This window comes from Lolium rigidum, chromosome 1, assembly GCF_022539505.1.
Source record: "Lolium rigidum isolate FL_2022 chromosome 1, APGP_CSIRO_Lrig_0.1, whole genome shotgun sequence".
NCBI classification, from domain to species: Eukaryota; Viridiplantae; Streptophyta; class Magnoliopsida; order Poales; family Poaceae; genus Lolium; species Lolium rigidum.
Genome location: NC_061508.1, coordinates 326770488 through 326790509, shown reverse-complemented (window position 1 = coordinate 326790509; position 20022 = coordinate 326770488). Strand labels below are relative to the sequence as shown.

The 20022-nt window shown below is 44.8% G+C and overlaps 1 protein-coding gene across 1 annotated transcript; it reads right to left on the bottom strand.

The window, feature by feature from the left end:
* Nucleotides 1–608: 608 nt before the first annotated feature.
* Nucleotides 609–3546, bottom strand: LOC124699350 (cytochrome b561, DM13 and DOMON domain-containing protein At5g54830-like). The gene has a single exon (XM_047231667.1). The coding sequence runs from the start codon at nucleotides 3544–3546 to the stop codon at nucleotides 862–864; it is 2685 nt and encodes an 894-aa protein (XP_047087623.1). The 3' UTR covers nucleotides 609–861.
* Between the last annotated feature and the right edge of the window lie 16476 nt (nucleotides 3547–20022).

Sequence of the window (20022 nt, the reverse complement as noted above, 5' to 3'; positions counted from 1 at the left end):
TATCACTGAGTGAAATATAAGTAGAGCACTACAAAACCAAAAGGAAATAATGGTACCTGTTTTGTTTTGTTTTGTTTTGTTTGGAGATGAAGAGACCCAACTGATCATCGTGATGGACAATCCCTAGGGTCAACAAACTGAACTGCAGTAAAGCATGTTAGCTGCAATTGCAAGGAAAATAGACAGGTACCTTGTAACAGATATGCATGCCAGTACAGAAAAAGCGACGAGTGCGCTTAACCTGAAGTTTAAATGTATTTATAGTAATTTGGCATAAGATGTTATTATCACATCAGTTAGTAACAAGGCATTTCAGGGTGGAATCAGACTAACATTGGGCAGTTATTGTTGGTGCCAAACTACCCAAATGCATGACGATGTATCATACCGAATCATAAAATTGAAAACAGAGAGAAGGACATTCAACAACTGTGTTGAGTTATTGTATGCAGGTATACTCACATTAATATTATGTCAAAATCTCACACACCAATGTTAAGATTTACTGGGTATAACAACAAATGCTTCACGATTTGGACACTTAAGAAGGAACAATATTATCTTTCAATATATATACCAAAAATGTACAGATGTACATACCAGTCACTAAGTTAGAAGACTAAGAAAAACAACATGACCTATGTTCAAACAAGATGAAACAGAGCACCTATTCTACACCAGTGGCATGATAATACCTCCTTTGCAGCCAAAGAGGAGCCCCTCTAATTCCTTGCATCAGTAGAGTACTTAAAAGTAAAATCCTTCTACCCTGCAATGTAGTATATCTCCATTTTGTTCTGTCTATACAGAATCTGAACTAAAATCCTTTATATTGATAGGTATAACCAAAAAAAGGTATGTTCATCCTTTCAGTGGCTGAAGCTGCACTTCCATCGATCCAGGTGAACCAGAGTCCATTTTACTGTCAAACCTGTCGGAATGGAGAAGATCAACTGAATCGTCTTCCTCAGTGTTGCCAAGCACGAATTTGTGCGAGAGGCCATCGGCGCCATCTCTTCTTCGCTTAACCTTCATGTACTCAAGGTAAGCCACTACCAACACACCACTGACAACCCATACAACCAATCCACATGTAAGCCCCTTGATCGTCTTGCTGCCGTACCGGTGCCCAAGATGCTGCAAGCCGGTGAAGAGTGCCGTGACACCGGCTACCAAAGCAGTCCTCCCAGTAAAGATATGCAGATATTCCCAGATCACTCTGTTTCTTGACAGAATCTCTGCATTCTCTGCTCTATGTGGCCGAAGATAAGCATTGACCGGCTGCATAGAAGTGAATGTAAACGCCACCACGCCGATCTTAGCGTGTGTTGATTTGAAAGAGAAGCCCCGGAGCTCGGCAACTGCAAACAGAACGCCCAAGAACATGACAGACAGGCCAGAGTACTGAAGGTATGTATGAGCCTGGAACCAAAGATCCCCTTTGGCATGCTTCAGGTACCGCGCCGCCACGATTCCTCCGGGAAGCAGCATTCCCCATGCCACAAACATCATAAATCCATGAACAGCAAGCACCGGGCGCAAATCCTCCACCGCCTCCGCCAACCCACTCAGCAAGAGGATCCGAACAGGACGGTTGCTGGTGACAGAGTGCATGTTCTTCACGCTCAATCGGCCAGATGACCACTGGGAACCCATGGCCCAGATGACCTTCAGAGGAGTTGTGGGATCGATGATGTTCTTGCACTCCACCCTTCCACTGCACGAAGTCGCCAGTGGACGGGTGAACTCAAATATGATGGCGCCATTCTCCGACCGGCACCTCTTGTAGGTGAGGTTCTCGTGCGTCTCGTGCACGCTCATGCCGTCCTTCCCGTCGATCCAGTAGGAGTTGACATGTCCGGTGCCATTGGCGTCGATCCATCCAACGTAGGCGTAGCTGTTCACCATTGCGCTGCCGAAGCCGATGGCGAGGTACCCGCTCTTCTTCTCGCCCCGGGCGGCGATGTTGATGGAGTCGGCGGACATAGTCCAGAAGAAGGTGACCTGCTGATCGTCCAGCAGCACGCTGTTGTTGTACATGTCACTGAGGCCTCCATCGACCACCTGAATTTTCCACCCCATCTTGGGATCATACAGGGATTGGTAGTACACGACGTCCGGCGTGTTCCGGTCCGGCAGCCAGACGAGCTCCGTCGGCGTCGCCGGCACGCCCTCTGACTTCTCACTGCCGGCGTAGATGACCTCGGAGGTGTTCCGTGCCGTGGCGTTCCCGCCCACGGCGTCGGACGTGATGTAGAGCGGAACATCGTGGCCGGCCTCGACGGAGAAGGTGACCGGCACGCCGCGCTCCACCTTGAGCAGGGGCGCCTCCTTCTTATTGATGTAAAGCACCTTGGTGGGATTGGGCGGGTTGGGGTAGTGCATGGCCGGGCCGGCCGTGACCACCAGCGGCGTCTGCCGCTCGGCCGTGATCCGGCCCTGGTCCTCCTTGTCCTCGGCGTCCAGTGGCCCGCGGCACCCCTCGATCGCCGACGCCGACAGGTTGAGCGCGAGGTGGCCGTACGCGGTGCCCGCCGGCGCGCCGTGGTTCAGCGGCAGGTAGTACGGGCTCAGCGAGTCCGGCGGACGGAGCAGCCCGATGGCCCAGATCACCGTCATGCTCTTGGCGGCGTCCACCGCCACGTCGTACCTCTTGTCGGGCGACGCGAGCGGGCGCGAGAAGCGCACGAAGGAGACGCCGTCGCGGCGGTGGCCGTAGACGAGGCGCGTGTTGTTGACCGAGTCGGCGTCGCCGGTGCCGTTGCGGCGGCCGTAGAAGGTGTCCGGGCAGACGCCCTCCGCCGTGCCGTCGGCGCGGAGCAGGCACTCGCTGGACCGGGTGACGAAGTAGTCCTCGGCGAACGGGAGGCCCTCCTCGGTGAACCCCGCGACGGCCACGTCGGCGCCGATCATGGTGGCGTTGGGCTTGGCGCCGGGATCCGCCCAGCCGAACGCCATGTAGTACTCGGACCCGACGGCCGCCTCGAGGCCCACGTCGATGGCGTTCTCCGCCTCGCGGAGCGTCCACCGCACCCGGAACCGCGGCGAGAGCTGGGCGCAGGAGTTGAACATGGTGGGCGCGGATGAGTTGGCGGTGGAGGCGTCGGAGGAGTTGGAGGTGGCGTTGGAGGGGAGGCGGACGAAGCCGAAGAGGGAGGAGGTGAGCGGGTCGAAGGCGGCGAGGACGGGGACGAGCGGCCAGGAGAGGCCCGGGAGGAGCCGAAAGACGAGGGATTCGGAGGCGAAGGTGCGGTTGAGAGGTTCTTGGGCGGCGGGAGCGCCGCGGGAGAGGGAATCGAGGTCGGCGCCGTCCGCGCGCCACCAGCGGGCCGAGGCGGAGCCGGCGAGGAGGTCGAGGGAGGAGACGCGGAAGGAGCAGCCGTCCAGCACGGCCACGCGGCCCCGGAGCTGGTGCTGCGACATGCGCAGGTCCGCAGTGTAGCCCTCCAGGGTGGTGTTCCGACCGCACTCCGCCGCCGACGAGGAGGAGGCGGCGGCGAGGCAGAGGGCGATGCAGAGGAGGGCGATTGGGACGAGGGGCGCCATCGCCGCGTGCCGGCGTTGCGCCGGGTTACGGGGAGAAGGGCAAGGTGCGGGTCGGTGGCATGGAGGCGATCGCACGGCGCCGTGGGGGAGGCGCAGGCGGCGGCGAGTTCGCCGGGGAGGAAGTGGTGGGGAGGGGAAGCGATCGAGCGGTGTCCGGCGGGCTCTGTTTTGTGGTTCGGTGCTGGTGCGTGGTGGGCCCCGCCGCTCGTTGGTGCGAACGAACGTGCGTGCGCGCCTATGTTGACGTTTACGTGGCAGTGGAACGACGTTTTCAGTAGAATGAATTTTTTTTCTCTATAACTATACTAGGTCTCTTCGTCTTCGTCTTTTTTTTTTTTGCGAAACTTAATATAGACATAGACGCCCGCTCATACATACGCACATACATTCACCCCTATAAATTTACGAATGCATGCACATTCTACCCCTATGAGCACCTCTGAGAGACTGAGTCCAAGAAACTAATCCAACAGATCTTGAGATTGACGAAGTCACCATGTGCACCTCACTGTCGATGGAACATCACCTCCAACTGAAGAACATTTCACTTTTAACGAGACACCAAACCATCCAACCACAGGTTGGTTCTACCTTTATCTTCGACTTCAAAAGAAAAGTTTTCAAACAAAAGTTTTTTTTTAGTAATTTTGTTGTTGTTGTTGTTGTTTTAATTTATCTTTAAATTCAGTTTTTCCCTCAACTAGGCTTGATATTCTGACAACTACCTCATTTTTCCACATTTTACTCTTGTGACCTTGCAACAACTTTACTATATTCATCTTATCTCTCTCAAACTTAACAATTACATTAACTTTCTAGAAAGACATGATCGATGACTACAGAGTCAAATTCCGAATTGTGACTTTCTGCAATTTTTGTTCTAAGTTGAAATTTGGTCAAACTTATGAAATAACCGAATCATTTAAAGGAGTGACATTTTTTGAAACAAAAATGTTAGTTACCATATTTTCTTATGTTATTTCAGATAGGTCCATTGATTCAATATTACAATCGCACATGTACATATCCACAAGTGTACTCCTCGGTTATACCAGATCGCTTTGATAGAAACAAAGATAAGTCAGTGAATTTCGCTATGTTTTTCTATACAAATGTACTAGCCTCGTAAATATAAGAACCGGAATTTGAACTTGGTTGGTCTCTACGGTTCCATCTCAATGAAAGTTGACCCTCAAAGTTCTGGTTTGCTCATTGAATCCAAAAGTTCAATTCTTCGAGGGACTGAGGTTCATTAATTGCAGAAGCATAATTTTGCATATATTTATGAACTTTCTATTTGCCTCATGGTTTGTTGTTCTTGCGTGTTTCAATTTCGCCGATATACTATGTTTGGTTAACTAATAAAATCGGATTCTTTCAAGAAAACTGAAAATCGAAGTTAAAACTTCAACCAGTTTACCAATATACCCAAGTGCCAAAGCTTTTGATATACTTGTTCCCTATTATCATTTCTCAAAATTCTAAGACATGTTTACCAATATTACAAAAACTCCAAAAACTAGAACCTCATTTATGAAAGGTTTTACTGTGGAAGTCGTTAATATAACTTTTTCTCAATGTTCGGTGGGAGGTCGTAACATAGATGCATTCCTAATGTTTGGCACGAACCTGCCATCCAGTATCGATCCATGGCAATGACTTCATTGTTCAACAGCAGTTGTTACCTGATGGCTACGGATCGTCTTACTGGAACTAACATGCATGCGATGCAAGGTAGGTAGACTCTTTTCTTTTTTCTCCGGACAACACAAAGCATGTGAAAGCCATCACTTTGGCAGCGAAAGTACCACGCAATGCTGCGTTGAAAAAACCGTTAAGCTGTATTTTAGCACATAGTAGGTATTGCCACATGTTAGTTGGCAGGCTCTGGTAGGAGAACTACTTACAAAAGCTTGTCTGCGCCAACCTTGGATGATGACAAGATGGCCTAAATACAGTACTCGTTCAACTTGTAGTGCAAACAATATAGTCACTAGCAGTGCAAAGAACATAGTCACTAGTAGTGCGGAAAGTGTCTTTAGCACATGATCACCAGTGCTCATGTGTTTTAAAAATTATATTTTTTGGATTTCAATTTTTTAAACTAAATACCCACATATATGTTAATATTTTGAAGTTACGGTAGAAATTTTGGAAAAAATATGTTGTATTTTGAGCTATATAAAAAAGACAAATTTCTGACAATATGTGCCCATATACAGAGCCACGAATTTGTTTTTTTCCTGTTGCTCAAAATACAACGCAATTTCTACTGAAACTTCGCATACATGTGTATGTATTCAAGGAATAAATTTAATGAGTTTTTGAAAAACAAAAATATAATTTTCAAATATTTTGAAAACCGAGACCACTGGTGCTCATGTGCAGCAAATTTGCTCTAGTGCCTAGTAGTGCTACCAATGCTATTTTTTCCGATAATGGACCTTTTATTACTTAAAAAGCAATTACACCCGATATACACAGCCGTTTATAAGTCTCAAAACTAGTATCAAAAGGCTACCAATGTTCTTAATTCGGAGGAAAAGTAGGCATCGAATCATGTGAAGATATAGTTCTTGGACATGAGGGAATTTGTACAAATCTGCAAGAGGTCATATACTTTGGCACCTAAGGATGTATGTTGTATACACGGTCAACAAACATGTAATGAGAGGTTTCGACAAGAAGAACTCGGATTAGAGAATCACAATTAACTGTTGAGAAGGGAAAAGTGTGAAGCAAAGAAAGGAAAAGGGTTCTGAAGTTGGTACGCGACAACCATTCTGAAAGAGACCCTTGACCTCCTGGAATGCAGATTAACAATCAAAATAACACTTGGAGGGACGACTGAAACTGGGGACGATTGAACCGGCTAGATCCTTTGACATCAAGCTCCTTGCTTTAGACAGAAGATGTCAGATTCAGAACCGCAAACTTGTACCCACGATCTGAAACAAAACAAAACAACACAGAACAGAAATGGTCCGACCGATTCAGCGAAGATGATACTAATAAAACTCAGCACCATTAACCTGTCTGCAAATTTCAGATCAGAAACGCGCCGCCGACTGGCTGAAAGGCCGATGGGAGGCTAGCTGGGGAGAAGGAGTCCGACAGGAAGAGGAGAGAGCACGCGTCGGGACCGGCATGTCCGCGATGCCGTCCTCCGCCGTGTGCTCGCTCTCTTCTGTCAATCTCCTCCGGCCGGCCAGGAAGTTTCACTTTCACCTCCGGCCACTCCACGAAAGCACGCATTTCTCATTAAGAACCTACGAAGATGCCATGAAAACCAACGGTAAAACAGCACAATACCGGCAGAGAAGAAGACATGGGTTCTGCTTGTCTGATCGATCCATGGTGATGGTGGCCGTGGAGAGAAGAAGACATGTATGAGAGATGTGAAGGATAGGGTGGAGAGTATGGTTTCCTCGGTGCAACTTTGGTTTCGCTTTTTGTTGTCCGCAGCGCACTGACGGCCGGACGGGGCGCCGATCCAGCAGCTGAGCAGCAGCATACGCGTACGTACCCAAGACTTCCCGTAGCAGTAGTACAATGCAGCGCCGCGCGCCGCGCCCGTGTCCCGTCCAAGTGTACAACTCATCCGAGGTGATTCGGGATGCTTTCTTTTGTGACGACAGGTACACAGGTAGGCGAAGGCGATTCCATTGTGAGTACAGTTAGAACTAATATAGATTATGCATGTTGCAATATGTATCGAATACGTGTACGAGTAGTACTATGAATTTATAATTAAGCGGAAGGTTACATGATAGAGTCGAACTCTGTAACATGGCTTAGTGTATAAAGGTACCAAGAGTAGACAAATTATACTAATGAAAACTAGGTTAGACATAAGGTCAATTTACAGCGATGGTCCGATGCCCGGGCGTTGTTGGACCGGTGTCGTCTTATAGATCTAAAGTGTTTGTATCACCTCGGTGGGCTTGTTGTCGACGCAACCGTGGGGAGGAGCGTCCGTAAAGCATGCCTCACAGATGTAGGCGTGGATCGCTGAACTACATTACCAAATCTTGATGTCGTGATGTGATTGCTTCTTCTCGGTAGATGGATTTGGCGCCTCCAAGATTAACATATTACAAATGCAGCCAACCTTTTTAGTTCAGAAAATAAGATAACTTTTTCGTGAGTACCCTAATGATGGTCCATTTACATCTATAAAACATGCACAACACCCCAAGCGGATCTTAATTCCATCCCGGACGGCCACCCAGGTTTACCGACAGGACGACGGCAATGTACCAAAGGATGTTCCATAATCCATAGCAACTTGTCCGAAAAGGGATATCATATGCATGTTTACCCATGCTTTTTGAAATTTCTAGGTCCACCGCCACTAGGTCATCATCAGTAAGAGGATGGCCCAACATCACATACTCATGGTTTATTTTTATTTTTTGATAATATCTTTTTTTTTCAGCCATAGACTCTGTATTATGAGGGAAACAAGAGAAGTTTTTATTTTCAAAAACCATCGGAAAACAAGATTCTTTATCCCCTTTTTACGTATAGTAGTATGCAATGGTCATGCTTTTTTTCCTTACAAATTGTACATCCGTTCCAAAATAAGTGTTACAACTTTGCCTAGATATGTAGATATATCCATATCTAAAAAAGTTACATCATTTATTTTTGTAGTCCCTGACTAGCATTTTGTAGTATAATAAATTTAGTACTTTTTAATCCGGTATCAGTACAATTTTCTAGTATATGTAAGACCCAACTATGACATAAAAATCATCATGGCGTGCGCGAGATTGACCAGATCAAACGGATGCCACATTTGAAGTTAACTAGTTTTTTTCCGATAAAGGGAGCTTACGTTTGGTCTCTGCATAGTTTTTTATCTTAAGCCGGGCCTCTGCATTGTTAGGTTCCACACAACCGCATAATCCAACTAGCTAGGAGTACAAATTATTTTTGTTAATTTTTGGTTTGGTGATTTTTTTGCAAGGGCATAAGTATATACTCCTAAATGGCTTTATATAAATGTATATGATCACGAAATCAGCTTTGGTGAAGAAAAACAGGTATTACATCCATAGCGTACGTTGGGTGAGAGAGAGACCGGCACTATAGTAGTACTAAGGGAGGTGAATCCGACGAAGAGTCCAATCTGGACCCAAGCTTTTTCTTTCAGATCCCAGATCCCATACATACCCCAGCATCATCGTCGACAAGTTCGGCAGGGGAGTTTTGGCCGGGTTTGCTGAGTATAATCCTCGCCCCATCTGAAAACTCAACAAAACGCGAATGGACCGTTCGGTCGGCTGGTTTCGGTAGGGTCAGTCCGGGCAATCCCTGCCGAAACACGTCAGTTTGGAGTGTAGAGATCTGAGGGGATTGGGTGATTGAGGTGTTTTCACCCAAAACACGGTGGCTAATACACTAAAATACACACAAATCCACCTCTGCCGAACAAGGCCTAACAAGGAAAATACTCCAGCATCGTCGTCCAATCGCAAGTCGCTCACACAATCACCTCACGCGAGCTAGGAGATAGAAGAGATGGCGGCAGCGGCTGTGCCCACCGCGGACTCGTTCTGCGACGACATCGTCCGCGAGATCCTCCTACGCTTGGAGGACGTGGCCGACCTCTTCCGATCTACCCTAACCTGCAAGCGGTGGTGCCGCCTCATAGTCGAGGCGTCCTTCCTTCACCGTCGTCGCTGGCCTCATCGCACGGCATCGATGTTTCTCTCGGGGTTCTTCTTCTGGGAAAGAGTTATGCTTGAGAAGGGCTCTACCTTTATGACGACCTGCATCCCGACGCCGCGGTCGGTGTTTGTCTCCGAAGATCGCTCTTTCAAGTCATTCTTCTCCGGAGCGGCAAGAAGCCTACTACGCAACGTGGTACCGCTTGCTAGTCGCCATGGCCTCGTGCTCGTGCGCCTGGATCCGCCCGATTCACGTGGTTCCACCGTTCACCTTGCCGTGTGCAATTTACTTGTTGGTGCATGCCACGCACTCCCTCCACTACCGTGCAATTGGAAATTTGACGACAGCGGCTTTGCCATTCTAACCGGGTTAGATTGTTCGTCCAACACCAACCAGCAACCTTTCGCTCCGCAAGGCTTCTCCAAGTTCTTCAAGGTGCTCATCATTGGCAATGACACGAAACACCGGCCACTCAACCTCTACAATTTCACATCCGGCGAGACGACGTGGAGACAGCCTCATAAATTCTCTTTTGCTCCTCACGAGACGAGTGGCTGCATGCCTCTATGGAATCCGCGGGCCGTTGTGTGGCGGGGCACGGCGCGCTGGCTTGTTCGTTACATCACGGGCCACTGCTTGAGTTGGCATACCATTGATGTGGACGTCGAGACATGTCGCGTCTCCCTTGCTAATATTGACACTTCGATTGGAGACAACAAGATTCATTATTTTAAAGAAGCACACCTTACTGTCGCTACCGATGGAAGACTCTCGTTGTTGCACATGCCAATTGGAAGCTACCAACTAGAGGTATGGACGAGGCAAGAGGATGGTGGCCATTCAAGGTGGCTCCGCGGTCCAGATGTCGATCTAAAACCACATAGGTGGATAAACCGGCTTATCTCTGGAGAGAAGGGTGGCATGTTGCTCCTCGAGAATTACATGGGGGGCGTGAGCACTGCAGATCTTCAGACAGGGAAGATGGAGAAGGTGGCGAGCTTCCGCACGATTAACCGTTCGCAAATTGTTCCATTTGAGATGGATTGGCCAACATTCTTTGTTTCTCATCTCGGCAACCGGTAGATGCACGTAAACTGAAATCAAAGAAACAGTTCCTATATAATTGCATTATGTTCTAGTTGTTGAACTGTTGCATAAACTACAATACTCCAGTGCGGATGAATCATCAGCTTAGTGTGTCTAGTATTTTTCTCGTGCTGCAAGTAATACGGTTGTGCAAAACAATGCATTCCAATGTGGCGTGCGCCCATGTTGTGCTATAATAATGCAATCTAGAATGGCATGTTTTTTTTTCTCCCCAAAATCTATTTCTTGTCTGGGCTCCCTCTTGCCTTATGTAAGCATCCGATCGTGGTCGAGCGGCCTGGACGAAGCGGTGCATTCATCATGAAAAAAAAATCTTTTGGTTAGATCTAGAAGTAGGAGAGAGATTTGGTTAGATCCATAAACCTCAATGTATTTTATTGGCTAAAATAAAAGGTCTATATGGAGAAAATAAGGTGGGTGGAGAAATGAGAGAGACAAATTTGTGGGGAGAGGAGGAACGGCGACGAATGGAGACCGTTGGTACGTGAGCCTGTTCGTCTCACAAAGTCAATGTCGGAGATTACTAGTCGCGAGCAATAATTTGATGCGCGGCCAACCATGCGTTACTTGTCGCGTGCGACAGCGGGACACGTAACCAGTATTTTGACACGCGACATGTATGCACATACCAGCCGCGTGTACTTATAGCCGAATTCTACGAACATGTTTTGGACCCGGGTGTAGCTGGGACCTATATAGTAGTTGCGCGCTGAACCTCTCCCTACGCTACCAGTAAGAGCAGATCACTCACGTGCCGCTTTCAGGTGCGCAACTATTAATAGCACCTATGTACATTGATGGCCGCTTGCTTCTGATAAGCGTTCACCTCTAGCGTTTTCCCTACTGGTGCACCTCATCAAATATAATCCGCCCATGAAGTTGGTTCTGAGAAGCGAGACATAGAGCCACCAGAAAAACATGAAACATGACCTCATGAAGGCATTCAGAGGGGGAACTCGCAAGAAGAGATCCATCATCACCGCTTCTAGGATCATTGGAGGCCAAGCCATCGATCATCATCATCACCATCATCATTGGGCATCTTGTTGTAATCCTTAACCTTGAGTTGGATTTTTACTTTTACCCACTCGATCTTCCATTTTCTATTCAAATATTCATGATGATGTTATTTGGTTCCATGTGTGAGTAGATCAATTTGTTCTTGAGGAGATGGAGAAACCTTAGCCAAATTATGAACCGAAACAAAGTTTGGTTATTGTCTAATAGTTATGAAGTGTGTTGTATCTTTTCCACGATGTGTATTGTCGACTGCACAATATTTGCCTACGGGACTTTGGTAAGGATCATCGTTGCATATGTTTCGCGGTACATGGGTGTAGAGTTGACAACAATAAGCCACCTCTGTCAATCATGAATGACATGGACTTGTACCTATTACCATGACCACTCTACCGAGGGGCAACTAAGGTTGGTTCCTGCCAATTCCCTTACTGATCAGCCTTGGAATTGGCAAGTATGAGAGAGGCGGGAGATTCTTAATTACCGGACTTAGCGGGGCATGCGAACTGGAAAGGTAGTGGCCATGAGGGATGTGAAAACAGTGCTTTCGGGAAACATCCGTAAGAGAAACCTTGCCACGAACATACATGTATAAAAGACAAAATCGATATTGCTAATCACTATATCTAAACTAGTGATGAATCCGCAACTCCACGAGAGCGATTTGTTCTTCGAACCCCTGCACCGACAACTGCGGGCTCCAACCCACCTGCTCCTCCATCTGCTTGATCACCCATGGTGAGGCGAGGCACACCTGGAGTAGCAGCAACTTCCACCTTAGCTTGGTTTACCTATGTTTCTCTGCTCGTCGTTCCTCACGCTGCCTCGCCTCCGCCTCGGCTTCCTTCATTAGAGTCGCGAAGGGGATGAAACCCACAGCATTCAGCTCCAAATTCGCCATTTCCGTTCTCCGATGGTCTCAGCGGCGAGTATCGGTGGCAGTGGTAGGTGGAGATTTTTCAAACTGAACTCCGTTCTCCGATAGTGTAAGGGTACATTGCCCCTATGTGTGGTTTTGGTAATTAATGACAACCCCTATGGACTAATATTTTCATTGAGTTTATATGAAGGAATATTCCATAGGTACTTCTTGTATTCCATGTGTTGGATTCAAGTATGGATGCCATGAAGATAAAGATACACATTGTGTATTGGCATCAAGATCATCGATTTGAAGATCTATATGTGATATGATCAAGAAGAAGAAATGAAGAAGGAGTTCATATGTGGAACTCAATATTAGCCATGCTCTATCTTATGTGATAAGCAATGGATAATCAAGATCTTGAGAGCTTGATTCCAAGTGAAGATTTCTTTATATATACCTCAAGATATTATGATAGAGTATGAGAAGATACAAGGTTGTGTTGGGCAAGTTCAAGATGAGCATCTCAAGTGGATCACATGCTTGAAGCTTGTCGTCCATTTGGTGATAATGGACATGTGAAGATGTGCATCAATGGAGCTTTCCCATCATGGTGTATGGGGGAGCATTTGTGAGTCTTCAGGAAGCAACGATGATCAAGTGAGGCATTCCGGCTTGAGTGGAACTTGAAGAGCTATCATCAAGATCAAGCGGGATGCGCAAGGCAAAGGTATAGCCTTGATAGGTTTTCCTTTTACCGGTCTCAAGGTGGTTGATGGGAGACCGGATTATAGGATAGATAGCCGCACTATTAAGAGGGGCTTTCGGTTGGGTAATTTGATCACATCGTCTAAGGGAGCTCAATCCTTTGCATATTTGGCATATCCCTATTGCTTCTTGGTATTTCTCTGTGTGAGGTTCTTGATCTTGTTGCTATCTTTACAACAAGCCCAAGTTCATCGAAAACGGAATTCTCATGCATCTTCTATTGCGTTTTCGAGGTTGGGTGATTTTACCGGTTATTCATGATATAAGGTTCTACCTTTTATATTCATGATAAAATCCCCTCCTACAGACTTGTGCGTTTTCACTTTCTATTGGATAGCATTTGTTGCTATCTTCCAAACAAAACTGGTTTCATTCGAATCGGAGTTCGGGAGCATTTCTAATTAAAGAAAAAGGAAAAAGGAGAAAAGAATAAAAAGAAAAAAGGGGAAGGGGCCAGCCGGCTGGACCGGCCCAGCCGCCGGCCCACCCGGCCGTGACCGGCCCGGGCGCCTGTGCCAACCGGCGGCATCCAGTGGGCCTCGCGGCCTGGTCCGGCCCAGGCGCCGTCCACTGACCGGCGTGCCCAGCCCTATCCTTGGCCCGACCGGGCTCTTCCCCTGATGGGCCGTGTTTCCCCTTAGCGCTAGCCACTGCCCCGGCTGGGCCTCTCCCCTGCGCGGCCCGCTGCCCGGCGCGGCCGGCTCGCCCCCGCGCGGCCCGCTGCCCGGTGCGGCCGGCTCGCCCCCGCGCGACCAATTCTTTTCCACCGCGCGCCTGCTGAGCTGCCCGGCCAGTGGGCCGGCCCGACCGGACGGCCAACTGGGCTGACCAGCTCCAAATCCGGTCAACCGGCCTAGCAACCGGCTGGGCCGATTTTCTGCCCGTTTTTCCTGCGATTTTCTCTGTCTTTTTCCCCAAACGGTTTTATTTGCTCTTGGGCTATAAATAGCCCTTCTTCCACCTTGAACCAAATCAGTTCTTCTATTCTCTCACCTCCATTGTTGCCTTTGAAGAACTTGCTCTCTCTCTTGTCTCCCCCCATGTTTCTTGCTCATTCTTGAGGGATCTAAGAGAGGAGATCTAGATCTACACTTCCACCAATCCATTTCTCCTCTAAGTGAGGGGAACTCTTGGGATCTAGATCTTGGAGTATTTTGTTGACTTTCCCCATTGTTCTTCCTCCCCAATCTCATCTTAGCATTTGTTGCTTGGGTGGGATTTGAGAGTGAAGGATTTGAACACCTCTAGTGTTCTTGCTTTGCATCATTGCATAGTGTTGAGCTCTCCACCACGATTAGTTCGAGTGAGAGACCGTGAGCTTGTTACTCTTGGAGGGAGACCTCCTAGTTGGCTTGGCGGTTGGTGCTCCGGTGATCTCTTCAAGAAGATTGTGAAGAGGCCCGGGCTTCTCCTTCGTGGAGCTTGTGAAGTGGTTGTGGAGCTTGCCATCTCCGGAGCGGAGGAAAAGCTAACCATAAGGAAAGGGCCATTATCCTTCGTGGGTGTGGTTCGGAGAATAGGGTGAGCCTTCGTGGCGCGGGGAATCCTTCGTGGGACCTCCACTCCTCCAAACGTGACGTACCTTCTTGCAAAGGAAGGGAACACGGGAATACATCCTCGCTCTCCGCGTGCCTCGGTTATTTCTATACCCGAGCTCTCTTTCCTTGTGATAGCCATCGTGCTTGAAGTACATATATCTTGCTATCACTTGTGCTACATATATCTTGTGCCTATCTTGCTTAGCTCTAGTTGCTATTGTTACACTTAGTTGAGCTTAGCATATTTAGGGTTTGTGCTTGTAAACTAAACGTTAGTTTAATTCCGCATTCTTACAAGACAAATCCGCAAGAGTTTTTAATTGCCTATTCACCCCCCCCCCCCTCTAGGCGACATCTCGATCTTTCAATTGGTATCAGAGCAAGGTCTCTCCTTGTTTAAGGCTTCACCGCCTTGAGAGTAAAGATGTCGGCTAGTAATTTAGTGCACAATGACACAATTATCTTTGTTGGCACAAATTATCTTTTGTGGCGAAATTGCTTGCTTTGTAATCTTCGGACCTTGTGTCCAAACGTTGAGCAATTTATAGATGTAGGTTTTTCTCCTCCGATGGATCCTCAAAATCTATCTTTAGAGGATGAGAAAACTTACATCTTGAAGCTCAAGTATCTAATGAGCTTGTATTCTCCTTGAGACCAGATTTTCATAGGTTCTTGATATATATAAAGCGAAAATCGTCTCATGAGATGTGGATCAACCTTAAGGAAATGTTTGGTGGATCCACTTCTCATTTGGCCGATGGTGACTCCAAGGAGCTCTCTTCCTCTTCACATCATGAAGAGCTCCAAGTTGCTTCCACCTCCGGCCGTGATGAGTTCTCATCTTCTTCCACTTCACCAACATGTAGCAAGACACGAGGTAATGATATGGTGAGTGGTGAGGAAAATTGCAATGTTGATATTGTGCTCAATAGTGATGATTCTTCATCTCTATCCCATTGCAATGCTTCCTCTTTGGACTTAAACACATCTAGCATTGAAAATAATCTACATGCTTGTGTTGATAGTCCTTGCATATCATGTGTAAATTGCTTACATAGATCTCATGATGATATGCTTACCTTGTCTTGTTCCCATAATCAAAATGCTTCTATTCCCTCTAGTTGGTTGTTGACTAACAATGTAGAGGAAAACCAACACTCTATGGATCAAGACACGATTTCAAATGAGGATTCAAGAATATCTTCATCTTCATTCTCCGGTATGCACATGTGCCTTATGGCAAAAGGATCAAAGGTATCTCCTACTTTGACTCCTAACACATCCTAACGATGAGAGTGATGATGATGATAATGATGAAGAATATAATACCTTGTTGCATGACATGGGTATGGTATATGCTTCTCTTCATGGTAATAAAGAAGCTCGTGCTTATCTCGAACACTCTATGAAAACCTTGAATAAATACAAGGAAACCATAGTGGAGTTGGAGTCCCATGTTGAAAATGGGAAAATGAGATTCAATCTCCTCAAGCATGAGCTAAAAGATGAGAAGCATACTAATTTTATGCTTACACAAAAAATTGAATCCTATATGCATAAAAATGAGAAAACTATTGTTGATGCTTGTGCTACTAACGCTACACTTCTTGTGAAGCATCCATCTTAAAGGAGAATGTTGAACTAAGGGCTCAACTTGAGTTGCTAACTAGCAATTATAGGGAATTGGAAGAAAGTCACAAAAAGCTCTCGGGCTCTCATGATGATCTTCTAATTACCTATGATGAGCTAAAGTCAGCTCATGAGGCAAGTATCACTAAGGTAACATCTTGTGAGCCTCATGTGGATGTTAGCACAACCTCTACTCAAAATGCTATATTGCCATGTGCTAGTCCTTGTAATCCATCTAGTCAAACTAGTGACACACCTTGTGTTGGATTACTTGCTTTGCCTTGTTGCTCTAACAATGAAGCTTCTACTTTCTCTAGTACTTGTATTTCTAACAAAGAAGAAGCACTTGAGTGAGAAACAACAAGGGAAACGGCCACAAGGTCAAGGTCAAGCTCATGCTCGACCTCAAGTTGAAGATAGGCCACTTCCCAAAAAGAATCAAGATATTGTTCCCCAGGAGAAGAAATCAATAAAGAAGAGAAAGGGGAACACTTGCTACTTATGTCGTGAGAAGGGGCACTTTGCTTCTTCTTGATTAGGTGGTACCTTATCTAACCCTATAATTGTTGATGATGATTATTCTCTAGGGAAGGATAAGGATGGCAATGTGTTTGCTAAGTTTGTTGGAACTCAAAGTGGTCTCAAGAAAAGTACCATTTGGGTTGGCAAGCCTATTGTGACTAACCTCTTAGGACCCAACTTGGTTGGGGACCAACAAGCTCAAACTTGATCAATAGGTGCATGTGGAGGTCATTGGAGACTTGGCTACTTCATGAAGAATTAAGGGATCTTCATATATTATATTTTGACCAAGCCAAGTCGTATGGATTATCATCTATATCTTATATCCAATTATCCTCTTCAACTCATCATATTTATTGTAAGTTACTTGCCCCTTTGCATGTTTGGTTTTGTACCAAATATTTGTGTGTATGTGTTGTGTCTTACTTACCTATCTTGTGTATTCAAGTATGTTTGTTTGACTCATCATATACTTGTGTATTATTGTGAGCCTAATGCATCTTGATGAAATCTTATTTGGCTCTCTTTCAGTGATTAATGGAGCATCCCATTTTGGGGGAGTGATATGCATTGTGCATCTCTCTTTCTTTAAAATGTGTGTATGTGGGTACCACCACTTAGTATTGATATTGCAATATTATCTAGTCACTATGTGGTGTGTCATACTCATGAGAAATTCAAATTCTAAATGTCCATTAATCATCTCTAGTCGAATCTTAGTTGCCTCTTGTTTAGAAGAAATGTTTTATCACATTATGGGGAAGTAATATGTTTTGTACATATCACAAGCCTAGAAAATGTGAACATATGAGGTTATGCCACTTAGAGTTGATGCTCTTAATTATCTTGTTCCTAGGTGGCATGTTTGCTCAAACAAGCTCCACTTCTATTGAAAAACTTTTATTGCTCATCGTATGGATTCTTGTTTGAGTAAGAAATTCTTGGTACGGTTTTTCCTCAAATACATATCTCTATATCTTATTTGGGACACCGATTGCTTCAAGTTATTCTAATCATTGCCGTGCGTGATTGTTTGACTAGTTGAAGCTATCAAGAATCTTCATCCGTGCATAGTGCTTAATTCTATATACTTATTCTATGCCTTTTATTGTGAAGTTGATCCTTACTTTCATTGTCAATACTCCACCGAAAATTATTTCCAATATACTCATTGTCTTTGACAATTGATAACCTTGTATGTGGTTGAATTTTTGGATCATCTTCACCTTGGCTTGTTTCTTATTGCCTTATTTTATTTCCAACAAATCCTTGTTGCTCCCATGTGTCTTCCTTGTCCCTTTGAAAAATCTTTTGATAAATTCTCTTGATTCATATCAAGTGTTTGTTTTGGAAGACAAACCTTTTCTTTACGGTACATTGTGCCATTGTGAAAAGTGTAGAGGGTTTGGTTTATTTGTTCGAACCTTGCTCTTTTTGGGAGTTTGCTATCTCATTCTTTCTTACATGATTTATTTGCTTGAATGAGATAAATCCTTGAGCATGTTTGCTTTATTTCATCCTTTATGCTCAATGGTTCATTCTTAGTTCATTTGTTGAACTTTGTTGAACAAATCTTTTGTGATTTGCGTCTTTGATATAATTTGGACAACAAATTTGTTTGGTCACATCTTTATGCCTTCTTCAATTCATTTGGTGTTTTGTCCAAAGTATATTTTTCTTGGATCTTTAAAGTCTTTATGCATGCTTATATGTAATTTGTTTATATTTATAGCATGCTTTCTTTCTTTGATCCATTATATAGGGTATACTCCATCAAATCCTAAATGGCTAAGATGTGCATGAAATTCAAATTTCATCTAAATATGCACATATTTATATGGAGTGTGTCCTATACATTGTGGTTAGTCTAACCATGTTGGACCCAATGAGTTTGGGGACCAAGATGTACTTGAATGTTGTTTTAGGTACATTGGAGATGCAATGGAGGCTTGTCTCATCAATAAGGAAGGTGTTGTCACCATATTATAATTGGAGTCAAGCTAGGATGATCGATGAAATCTTATCTACTACATCTTGCCATTGCTATCTCGGTAACAAGTATCTTATTCATGCATTCTCATATAGCATCCAACCTCTTGTAGGTTGTATCTTGGCATGAAATTATTTATTTCAAAAATATTGCGATTCTTGAAAAATCCTTTTATAAGAAAAACTTCTTATTGAACATTTGAGTAATTTGAGAAGATGCATATGTTGGGAATATATATAAATCATGTTTATGATTCACCTACCCAAATATGCCCTCTAGCAATTTATTGCATATCAATTTCTCAAAGAACTCTTATGTGCAATGTTGATAAAAATTGCAAAATAAATCCCTATTTGTGATACTTGTTGCCTCTCTCAAAATATTCCAACTAGCTTTACTTCCCTTATCGTTAGTTGTGATGTTTTTGAGATTTTCTTGGTTGAAGCTCATTCATATACCATAAGTGAAAATTGGAGCCATAGGCTATATATGCTTTTTAAGCAAACATCCTGTGGTATATTTTATGACTTCATCTTGGATATCTTGTCTTATCTATTTTGTTAACCTCTTGTGTGTGCATGTTTATTTATGGATCACTTTTTCCACTTTAGAAACTCATATACATAAGAGCGTTAATCCATCACCTTGATATCCTTGTTCTTTGCTGACCATCTTTTATCCCTTTGTTTTTAGTGGTGTTGGTAAAGAAGATTTATGAGTGCTTGGTTTATTTGTTTTTTTTTCATGCACTCATATCTCGTAATTGTTGGACTCAAGTTATTCTTGATAAGCATATTATCTTTATCTTGGTTGTGTTCTAAATGATATACAGGGAGTAAGCATTCCATGTTTGTGCATATTGTATTCAAATGCAAATACTATAAATTATGCACGAACCTTGGGGAGCTTCCTTATTTTATTCAAAGCACTATATCTCTCTTATCATGATATCTTTGTTTGTCCAATTGGATCTTTGATTGCTTGCTTTATTTGTGAAAACTTTCTCCATCATGTTATTCTTATGCAATCTTTGATCCTCAATATAGTTTGACTTCCTTCAAGTATTCGTCATTGGATATGTGCACTTGATTCCACTCAAATTATGAGAAGTGCACACCTTGGGGAGGAACTCACATTATATTGGATTTCTAAATTTTTCACCCATTTTGGCACTTGTTGCCAATGGGGGAGAAGTTTAGAGGGTTTAAGGGAACGGTTTTATACTTAAGTTTGGTTTGTGCTTAAGTGTTTTGCCTCTCATGCATTCCATATTTATATGTCTTGCATGGTTGTATATATATAGTGGAAACTATCCCAAAGGTTAATCTTGACAATGTATGCAATGAATTCATGTTCATCAC

Coding starts and splice junctions, on each gene's coding strand:
- LOC124699350 (XM_047231667.1), bottom strand. CDS start 3,546: ATGGCGCCCCTCGTCCCAATCGCCCTCCTCTGCATCGCCCTCTGCCTC.